This window comes from Vombatus ursinus, unplaced genomic scaffold, assembly GCF_900497805.2.
Source record: "Vombatus ursinus unplaced genomic scaffold, bare-nosed wombat genome assembly UNPS02000021.1, whole genome shotgun sequence".
NCBI lineage: Eukaryota > Metazoa > Chordata > Mammalia > Diprotodontia > Vombatidae > Vombatus > Vombatus ursinus.
In genome coordinates this window covers 1-10647 of record NW_020939799.1, presented here as the reverse complement: position 1 = coordinate 10647, position 10647 = coordinate 1, and the positions used below count along the sequence as shown (strand labels likewise).

The following is a 10647-nucleotide window of genomic DNA, read 5'->3' as shown; positions in this document are numbered from 1 at the left end:
GAAGGGGAGTTGGTTGTCGCTTCTGCGGTCCAGTTAGAGTCTGTGTCACCATCTCTGCTGATCCCTTTCAGCCTGGTCCACCCTGTCTAGTGGCCAGGGGATGCTTGGGCAGACGGGGCGGTGGGGTGGGTAGTCAGAGGGAGGGGGTGGAGGGTGCCGTCCTTCACTGTCTACCTTTACCCCAAGCTCTTTCCAGTCTCCTCCCACATGTTCCTCAGTCTCCCCTTCTTCTTCATTAATCTCTCTTCTTCATTCCTCCCTCCCATATTTCCTTCTCTGTCGCTCTAGCTCCTGTTTTCTATTCAGCATCTGCCTGTCTGTTTCTCAGTCTATCCTCTCTGCCTCTGAGAGCCTTTGGTCTGTCTTTCTGTCCCTCAGGCTCTACTCACATGCTTCCCAATCCCTCCCTCTCCATCTCTCAGTCTGCCCTATCACTCATTCTTTCCCTCTGTCCCCAAGGCTCTCCACTTGGTACCCAGGCTTTCCCTCAGCCTCCTCCCTCTGTCTCTCCCTTTGTTCCATCTCTCTCCTTCTATTTCTTGGGCTTTCTGTTCATCAGTCTCTTCTCAGTCCCTCAGTCTTCTTCCTCTTTCTCCTTTTCTCTCCCATTTATCAGGATCCCTCTTACTCTCCCTCCTTTCTGTCTCTCAGTCTCCCCCTCAGCCCCTCTGTCTTCTTTTTTCACTTACTCTTTTTTTTCAGTTCTTCTTCTCTTTTTTACTGTCTTTCCTTCTCTCCTCCTCCTCTCTCTCCTTTACTGTCCATCTGTCTCTTCTCTGTCCCTCAGTCTTCTCCTCTAGGTTCCTCAGATGCCCCTCCCTCCTAATGTGCCTCCCCCTTTCTCTGGCCCTGACATTTTATATTCTATGAAACTAGGAATGTCTTTGATTTCAAAATGCAAAGAGTCTAACATCCCTGTGCTGGGCGAAAGGAGAGAAGACAGAGTCAGACGAGCCTTGAGGGCTTGCAACTTGGTGCTGCCTATAAATTGGGGCCTGTCCCATCCCTGATTATGTACGTGTGTTGGGAGTGGTCTCAGAACTGGGAGGGATCACCTAAAATTATAGGAGTGTCAAGCTGTAAATTTGAGAGAGCTCACCTAATCCAAATAAAACATAAGTGGAAAGTGCCAGAAATTCCATCAGACCACCTGGGTTCTTCTATTTACTTATGTGGCCTTAGGTAGGTGCTTAACCTGTCTAGACCTCAACTAGAAGGAAGGGTAGAGCTGGAATGGGCTAGCTCAGATCGCTCGGTTTACAGATAAAGAAACTTAGTCTTCCAGAGGGTATGTGACTTGTCCAAGGTCACACATGCTACACATAAGTGGCAAATCTGGGCCTTTAAGTCAGATCTGGGCCGAAATCCAGTGTTGGGAAGGGATGCAGACCTAGGAAGGAATTCAGCAGCTGGGTCTCTCAAACTTCGAGTCCTAGATTCGTCGTCCCTGGCCTCTCCTCTGAGGGACTGAAGACCCAGCTCTGGCCTTCAACGAGTCAACGGGCATTGATTAAGCACCTACTTGTGGCAGGCACTGTGTGCCAAAGAGGAAGGTAAAAGATCACCCCTGCTGTCAAAAAGCTCTAGCGGGTGTGAGCAAACAAGCTATAGACAGGCTGAACTGGAGATGTTCTCAGAAGGAAGGCGGCTGCTGGCAGAAGGTGGGGTTTTAGCGGGGGTGGGGGGGCACATCCTTTCCCCTTCACAGTTTGCTCCTCGGGCAATTGAGGGAATTGGACTAGATGTGTTCTAAGGTCCCTTCTAACTCTATGGTTAATGATAACCCTAATAAATAGAACCTACGTGTCTATAGGCTTCAAGCTTGAATCCCTCCCCGCTACTGCCCCATGTCTACGGTGGTCACACGTGCCAGCCCCTAGTAGAGCCCAACTCTGGGGAAGGGAGGGGGGGGCGTGGGTGGGGGCCGGCAGCCAGGACTTCTGGAAGGGGAACGGGGTCCCCAAGACTCCTTCTGAGGCCAGGTCATCCCCGTCTTCGCCACGCCGCTCTTTTGGTCCTACCTGGCCTTCCCCTTCAAGCCCCGGGTGGCCAATAGTAAAAGTTTCTATTAATAACAGCCTTGCAGCGCACCCGGGGAGCCGGAGAGTCGGGGAGCCGCTCTGCGCAGGCGCGAGCGAGAAAGCAAGCGAGAGGGATTCCCTCTGACGTCATTGCTAGGATACCAAACAAACACTCGGAGCCCAGCCGATGAGCTCCATATATGGCTAATTGCGTCACAGGAACTCCGCTCGGGGCGGGGCGCGGACAGGCGGGATCCCCCTCCCAGCCGAAAGAAAGCGCTGGGGGTAGGGCGAGGGGGGTCCGGGGGGCGTCTGGACAGGCTCGAGAGGGGCTGATTCTGCTTTTTGGGGCCCGTCCGGGGTCGGGTGCGTCCGTGGCCCCGGGGCCGAGCCGGCAGAAGGCGGCGGCTCCGGGACCTGGGCTTGGGGGAGGGTCAGGGCTCCCTTTGCGAGGGGGTGACGTCAGCCGGAGGGGGCGTGGCCCGCGCTATAAAGGAGCCCCGAGCTCTCCTGGCCCCTCATTCATAAGCTTATCGGGAGCGGGTATTACGGTGAAGGAGTGGAGCGGGGACGGGCATCAATTTTCTCCATCTCTCTATCTTACCAGGGCTTCTCCCTGCCGTGCCCGGACAGCACCCGCGGACTTCCCTCTTTTTCTTGTTGGCCCCAGGACTTGAGCGCTGCCGCCGCTGCATCTCCGGCTGCTTCCCAGGCGTGCGGGGTCGGGGGCCAGGCGGGATTCCACTAAGCGGGACCGCGGAGCTCGGAGACAAGGGGGGACGGGGCCTTCTCCCCCTCCCCCTCGAGGGAAGATTTGTCCCCCCCTTGGCCCCCCAGAATCGGACAAGCGGGGCAGGGGAGGGGACGGCGGTCCAAAGAGAGCGAACTTCCTCCGTCTCTCCACATTTCAGCGCCCGGGGATACTCCTTCAGGACTTGGACTTGTCCACCCCCGTCCCCGCTGGACTTGGGGGCCACCTGGACCGCCGGACTCTTTATTGGCTTGTTTGTTTTTTCCTCTCGTGCCGAGTCCCCCCACCCTCGGTCCAGCCTTGGCTTCCAGGCGGCCCCAGCGCGGTCACAGGCCACCCCCTGGGGTGCCCGGGGAGATGTTTCAAGCCTTCCCCGGAGACTACGACTCCGCCTCCCGGTGTAGTTCGTCGCCGTCGGCCGAATCCCAGTACCTGTCATCAGTGGACTCCTTTGGCAGCCCCACGACTGCCGCTGCCTCCCAGGTAGGCGCTGGGGTCAGAAAGCCCTCCGCCGCCGGTCAGCAAGCAAGCTCAGGGCGAAGGGGGCAGGGGATGGGGGTGAGGGGCGCCGAGGTCCGAGCTGGGTGAAGGGTGAGAAATGGCAATTCCCGCGCTTCCTCCCTGACACGATTAACCAGGTGCCTCAGTTTCTCCAGCTGGACAAGGAGGCGAGCGGGTTAGACTGACCGCCTACGGGAGGCTCGGTGGGTGATTGGTCTGTAAACTGAAACTTGTTTCGGGAAACCGGGATTAGGATGTTGTCCTACTATCCGGATCTCTAAGCGCAAATCTCTATGCAATGTCTATGCAAACCGAGAAGAGTTGGAGCTCTAGGTGGGGAGGTACGGGGTGGGGGGTCCTAAGCCGGCTTTGGGAGTTTAGAGGGGACACACCCCGAACAGAGGAGTGTAGGGGACAGCTGGCTACGGAGGGGGCTCTGCAAACAGGGGTCCTGCAAATAATTTTGGGGAAAGCCTCGATGCAGGTCACCCCCATTCAGAGCAGACTTACTAGCCCAGGGCGCCCGAACGGGAGGCGGGTCTCGAACCCCCTCCGCCTCCGGCGCTGGAACGTAACGGGGGACCCGTGCGTAAGGGCTGACGCGCTGGAATCCTCCGTCTGACGCGAGGCACGCACGGCGCGCGGCCCGCCCCCCTCCCCGCCGCCGCCGCCGCACCCCCTCCCCTTGACGTCCTGGGGAGTCTTCTATTTTGGAACGCCCGAGCCACGTTGCTAAGGGAGGGAGGGCGGGGGGAAGAGGCCGAGCCGCTGATTGGTCTCGGGAGCCGAGGAAGGGAGCCAATCGCCTGCAAGGGTTGACTTCTTGCTCGCGGCTCCCCCCCCCTCCTCTCCTCTCCGGCATCCTCTCTCCCCGAGCCCAGCCCGTGACCTCCTTTAGTTGGACGGGGACCTCGCTATCGGGACATGAGAGGGCAGGCGGCGTAGCGACCCAACGGGGCTCGGGACAGGTCCCGGGAGCCCTGTTTTCAGACCCGGGATCTGGTCTGGGACCCCACGTGCCTAATATAGCGTGCTCCTCCCTCCCCCCTGCCGCCCCATCGCGACATAGGACGACAGGGTGTCTCCCGGCAGCTAGGATAGCCTTAGGTCCTTGAGGGCGACCTTGGGTGGGGCCTAGTGGGTGCAGCAGGAAAGCTGGGTACAGGAGGAATGCGGGTGTAGACAGAGAGAGAGGGGGAAGGGTTTGAGCACCCCTGCCTCCCCTCGGGTTGAGGGAATGAAGATTCCCTGACCACCCCACCCCCCGGTGCACCCCAGATTTAACCCTCGGACCAAGTTCAAGTTCCAGCCAGAGCCGGGACTTGAACCCAGGCGCCCGTTGTGCTCGCTAGCCGTGTAAAAGACTCCCCACCCCCTCCAAGTTCAAAGCCACGCTGCCATTGGAGGCTGCGCAGGAGGGACGGCCCCGTGGGGGGCGGTGAGAAGGCAGAAAGAATCTCAGATACTTTGGGAAGGCTCGGAGGCTGGGGGGGAGATGGAGAAACACCCAGAAGAGGGGAGGAGGGAGAGACACGGAGATCCTAGGACGGTCGTACAGGCATCTTCACACCTGCCGGGCGCCACGCACGCCAGCACACGGCTCCAGCACAGTCCCCGGGAGCCATGGGCTGCTGCCGGGCTCTCCTTTCCCACTATGAGACACAACCCCTCCGGCCTTTCGACCCTTGACAGGAGCTCAGACTTCCCACCTATTACACTGCTCCAAACTCCGGCCTTCCCCCCCCCCCCCCCCAGGCAGTTCAGATGACAGCCCCAGGAGAGGACAGGCACATGCCTGGCCCGGAATCCTGCCCACATTTCCAAGGGCCAGTTGGGTTATTTATTAGTGGTGGGATGAAAGTTGATCCTAGCAGGGGCATCAGAGCTGGAAAGGCACTTTTAAAAGAATCCCTCTCCGGCCCCCACAGCCTTATGTAGTGGTCTGAGGGGAAAACTACTTTTAAAGCCCAAAAAGGGATTATAGGGAAAGGGAGTAACTCAAGGTCATGAAGAGATCTGGAACCCAGGTGTCCTCTCCCCGTGGCCTTTATCTATAAAGATCCTGACATTCAAACAGGCCTCTGGATTTGAATCCTGGCTCCGCAAATATGCTTAATTACTTGGGCGTATGCTCAAGTTTATTCTGGGGCCTCAGTTTACTCAGCTGTATCATCAGAAGGTTTAAAACTAGATAATCTCAGCACTAAATTCGATCTTGTAGACCAGACTAGTCAGGCACTGGAGAGGAAACTGAGGCAGAGTCAGGAGGACTTCCCAGCTACAGTGGAATCAGGCCCCCTATCCCCATCAGCTTTTCCTCCTCCCCACCATCACCATCACTTTTCTTCCTTCTTCTAGAATCAGGGGTGGGGTTGGGGGTGGGGAATGTGTGTATGAGTGTGTGTGGGACCTGAGTCCCTCAGTTCTCCGGTCTCTGTCCTACACAAACACACACATACACACACATCCACTCACACACACATCCACATGCAGGAGTCACCAACCTGGGTGTGAATCACCACGGGCTTGAGCTGTTCAGTGCAACCTCCAGAGGAGGAGGAAAAGCCAGGGATGTGAACGGCTCTCATTAACCACTGCGTCACGGTGTAGTGGAAGGGGGTAGGTGGTGGTGGCTTGGCTGCCTGTGACACGCACTCACCCAGTGGCTCACCACGAGGGTGTTGGGGGGTGTGTGAATGTCTGTCTGTGTGTGTTCGGTCTGCATGCCCCGGGCTCTGCCCATCTCTCTCTCAGCAGGAGTGTGCTGGCCTTGGTGACATGCCTGGCTCCTTCGTGCCCACGGTCACTGCCATCACCACAAGCCAAGACCTCCAGTGGCTGGTCCAGCCCACCCTCATCTCTTCCATGGCTCAGTCCCAGGGCCAGCAGCCACCTCTGGGCCCCCAGCTGCCCACTGTCGACCCCTACGACCTGCCTGGTACCAGCTATTCTTCCCCTGGGATCAGCGGCTATGCCAGCGGTGCTGGACCCTCGGGGGCAACTTCAGCTGGTCCTCCACCCTCACGTCCTGCACGGGCCAGGCCTCGACGGCCCAGGGAAGAAACGGTGAGTCTGAAGGGCACCTGAGCATATAGGCTAGGCAGGGTGTCTGGATACCCTCAGAGAAAGTGGCAGGGGAGATGAACCATGGTGGGTGAGGTCACCAAATCCTCACTGTTAGCATTGCTTTGGGGGCATTCTCCAGATTGGGGGAGGGGCAGCCTGTATCTCCTCTACTCATTTGGAGTCTTCCTCATCCATCTGGACCTTGGCTTACCTCTTTCCCGAGAGAGGGACAGGGTTTATTTTTTAATAATTGTTATGGGATAAATATGGGAGCTTGTGGAGCAGCGGGAGGAGATAACATCATTGGAGGGAAAGGGAGAAGGGGGTCCAGGTTGGGGGAGGGGTTCCAGGTTGGAGGGGCAGGTGGCTACTTCCTCAGAAAGAAGACTCACTCACTTTCTTCCCTCACAGCTCACCCCTGAAGAAGAGGAGAAGAGGAGGGTCCGGCGAGAACGGAACAAACTGGCTGCGGCCAAATGTCGGAACCGAAGGCGGGAGCTGACAGACCGTCTACAGGCGGTGAGGATTTCTAATACGGCAGCCCCCGAGGCTTGGTCGGGTGGTTGTTGGATGGGACCAAGCCTTTAGGCTCCCTCTTTCATCCCATTCCCCCACTCCCCCCTAATCATTCATCCCATTCTCCCCTCCCCCCCAATCAGCCTGCAGGGGCCATCAGTGTTACCTCAGACACAAGAAGGACCCTCCCACAGTGAATCTGCTCAGGTTCCCCACATTGAACCCTGTGTATGTATGTCTACATGCACAAGGAAAGAAGCTTGATTCCCAACTAGCTTATGCCACCCTAGCTGCCCTTCCCACCCCACCGCCAGGACAAGCTTGTCCTTTGGGGTTCAAGGAATGGAGGAGGTCCAGGATTAATGTCCATCCATCATGGCAGGATGGACCCTAGGGCCAGACTCTAAAAAGCAGCATAGTGGAGAAAGCCTCAAATTGTGTTATCAGAGAAAGTTGGATATTGGACCTTCCAAAAAGCATCAGAGATACAACCGTGTATGACTGTGGTCATACTCCCTTTCCTGAAACAGTTCCTAGGAGGAAGATTAGACAATATCAGATGCTTTCTAAGGTCTCCCCAGCTCTGAGTCACCTAAACGATTCTCTCTCTCTTGCCCCCTTTATCCCCCCCTCCCCCAGCTTTTACATTGGCACTTTCCTTTGACCAGGCTGTGCCATAGACTTGACCAAAAAACTCCTTCTACTCCATGAATATCTCAAGAGAGAAAATTACTCTTGAGATCCCCCTAGTTGAGGGAGAGGGGGAAGAAGGAGGACTTTTCTAGCTCTGTCAGCTGCCCAATTTCAACTTGTTCCCAAGAGCTCCCCCCACCAAGTTCATCCTCCCTTAAAATTTGACAGCAAGATAAAACTTTGTTCCTTGTATCTGTTTGTCTCCTGATAGTGAGGGAGACACATACATTCTTCCCCAGGCAGGCCCCCTTCTCTGCCCCAATGTGAAGAAGAGGTGAGAGCACCTAGGACAAGTGCTTGGTACAATATTGACCACAATTTGGACTTTGAACTGAATTCCTTCCTAAGTCTTCCATCCAGTATCTGGATGACAACCTCATCTTGGGGTGGAGGCTGAAATTTCTTTTAAAGGGACAAAGAGGGATGGGGGGGGAGGGGGAATAAATATGGACAGACCATATTGAGCCTAATCTAATGGAGAGGCCTGGGTTTTGTGACAGAGTAAGCTGGATTGGAATCTTGTCTCCACTACAGCAGACTTAGGTGTGATTCTGGACAAGTCTACCCGACCTCTCTACTTCCGCAGTTTCTTCATCTGTAAAAGAAAGAGACAGTCCAAGCTTTGTAAATAAACCCTCTGATCCCAATAATGATAGAGAGATGTGTAGTACATTGGAAAAGAGAGTGCTAGCTATGGAGTTGGGATTGAAGCCCTGGATTCAAATTTCACCTCTTAAGATGAGCTAGCTATGCCAGCTCTGACTTGATTGGCATTTACTTGAGACATCTGTGGACCTCAGTTTCCTCAACTGTAAAACAAGGGGGGTTGGAATAGATGGCTAGATTGCTTCCAGTTTAAATATACATCTGTTTTCTGGTTCTATATATGATATGGTAAAAAGAGAGAAAGGACACACAGGTCTTTCAATATCAAATTGATGATTGGCTGTCAGAGCTAGAAAGAAACAGAGATAATTCAGTAATTTTCCAGATGAAACTCCAGTCCACCTAGAGAAGGAAACTAGCCCACTCTGAAGCTGTTTACAACTGATAATTATTGATGATTTCTTTTTGGACAGTGGGGTCATAGAAAATCAGATCTGGAAATAACCTTAGAGATTTTTCAGTCTCAACTCCTCAGTTAAACACATGAGGAAACTGAGGCACAAAGAACCGATGGGTCTTGCCCCACTTCGGGGGAGTGCCAGGGCAGGAGAAACTTTAGAGTTCAGCTAGTCTAGTTCAATTCCTTCTTTTTGCAAGGGAGAAAACTTGAGGTCCACTGGCAGAGCCTCATCCTCCTAGTAGATCCTTAGTAGGAGGCATGATTGGAACTCTGGTTTTGGGATTCCACATCCAAAGTGGAATTGATTTAGAAGCTGGCATGGAAGCCAGCCAGAAGGGTATGTCCCTAGTCCTGCTGCTGACCTGGCTTCTCTCTCTCTCTTCTCCTCTCCTCTCCCCCTCCCCCCCAACTGCCTGCTGGCCTGGGGTACCAGGAGACGGACCAGCTGGAAGAGGAGAAGGCAGAGTTGGAGTCAGAAATCGCCGAACTCCAGAAGGAGAAGGAGCGTCTGCAGTTTGTGCTGGCAGCCCATAAGCCAGGCTGCAAGATCCCTTTTGATGAGGGGCCCGGGCCAGGGGGCCCCCTGGCCGAGGTGAGAGCTTTGCCTGGGCCCACGCCCACTAAGGACGATGCGTTCGGGTGGTTCCTGCCGCCGCCGCCCCTGCCCTTCCAGACCAGCCAGGAGCCCGGCCAGGAGGGGCCCCCAGACCTGACGGCTTCTCTCTTTACACACAGTGAGGTCCCAGCCTTCGGCGACCCCTACCCTGTTAACCCTTCGTATACCACCTCGTTTGTACTCACGTGCCCGGACGTCTCCGTATGCGGCGGTGCTCAGCGCAACGGCAGCGACCAGTCCTCTGACTCCCTGAACTCGCCCTCCCTCCTTGCTCTGTGAATTCTTTTAGAGGGAGGGGGCGCTTCTCTCTGGAGACAAAAAACTGGGGGGAGGTTGCTACACCCCCCTCCACTCTCTTGGCCTGCACCTACCTGAGGATTCCTTTCATCCTCGAGGGGTCATTGACCTGAGTCAGCCTCTCTTCATCCTTGGCCATCAACCGCCGGATTCCTCTCGACCTGAGGCCTCCTTCCTTCTCGGCCACCGACTGGTTTCATCGTGACTCGAGGCTTCCTTCCTTCATCCCTCCTCAGCTGGGATTCCACTCACCCTTGGTCTGACGCCCGGCCCTTCCTTGAGCCCTGACCCTTCGACCCTCGGAGCTTGCCCTACCATGCCTATTTGACCCTCCACTCTGACTGTCGCCAGTGAGAAAGGCGGAGACTTTGTGGGGGATGCACCTGAGGGCTTTGCTCCTGGGGGAGGAGGGGAGGGAAAAGGTATGGAGAGAAATTGTTGGTTGCCATGGCCTGCGAGCCATGTGGGGATGGGGGCTTCAGTGGGTTGCAAGGGGGAGGGTCTGGGGGATGGGTTCGAAGTCTTACTTCTGATGGAATCTCAGGCCCTTCCCCAAGCGACCCCCTGGTCATTGTTTCCCCATCTGCTTTCCCTAGAAGAGTATTAACTTATTTAGCCACTTTCCGAAGTCAAAAGTGAAAGGCTCAAACCCCTTCTTTCGCTTCTCCGTGGTTGAGAGATGAGGAGCCTCCCTTCCCCTTTGTAAGCAGTATTATTATTCCTATCCCCTTCTTTCCAGTAAATCCCCTTCACCTGTTTCCTCTTCTCTCACCCACACCTCTCAAGCCCTTCATGGTTTTCTCTGGGCTTTCCTTATGTGAGGCTGGTAGAGAAGGGTGACTCACCTTTCACCCTTGCCCCTAGCTGAGGTATTTATACTGTGAAATGAGGTCTTGGGGAAGGGTAGGGACCAGGGAAGTACAGTGCAGTCCCCAATCTCCCTTGGTGGGGAGGAGAAATGAAGGGAAAGTTTCCCTATACCCCGGACTGGGTCTCCCACCACTTCAAAGCTCATATACTATTCCTCTATATCATCCAACAAGTGAGACAGGGTCCTCTTAATGGCACCATGGGGCCCCCTGCTTTAATGTCCTTCTCTATTGGGTTTCTTTTTCCTCCA

The 10647-nt window shown here is 55.3% G+C and overlaps 1 protein-coding gene across 2 annotated transcripts; it reads left to right on the top strand.

Moving 5' to 3' along the window:
* The first annotated feature begins 3045 nt into the window (after positions 1-3045).
* On the top strand, positions 3046-10641 carry FOSB (FosB proto-oncogene, AP-1 transcription factor subunit). Of its 2 annotated transcripts, none has more exons than XM_027860949.1 (4): positions 3046-3255; positions 6031-6339; positions 6751-6858; positions 9048-10641. In XM_027860949.1, exons 1-4 carry the CDS (start codon positions 3130-3132, stop codon positions 9507-9509), a joined length of 1005 nt encoding a protein of 334 aa, XP_027716750.1. In that variant the 5' UTR covers positions 3046-3129; the 3' UTR covers positions 9510-10641. The 2 variants fall into 2 exon arrangements, with proteins under 2 accessions (XP_027716750.1, XP_027716087.1); XM_027860286.1 differs by having other exon boundaries at positions 6028-6339.
* The last annotated feature ends 6 nt before the right edge of the window (positions 10642-10647 follow it).

What these genes read in the sequence shown, in the direction of transcription:
- FOSB (XM_027860286.1), top strand. Translation starts at nt 3,130, where the DNA reads ATGTTTCAAGCCTTCCCCGGAGACTACGACTCCGCCTCCCGGTGTAGT. An exon ending in CGACTGCCGCTGCCTCCCAG is followed by an intron (nt 3,256 to 6,027) that starts GTAGGCGCTGGG and finishes TCTCTCTCTCAG; the next exon opens with CAGGAGTGTGCTGGCCTTGG. An exon ending in TGACAGACCGTCTACAGGCG is followed by an intron (nt 6,859 to 9,047) that starts GTGAGGATTTCT and finishes CTGGGGTACCAG; the next exon opens with GAGACGGACCAGCTGGAAGA.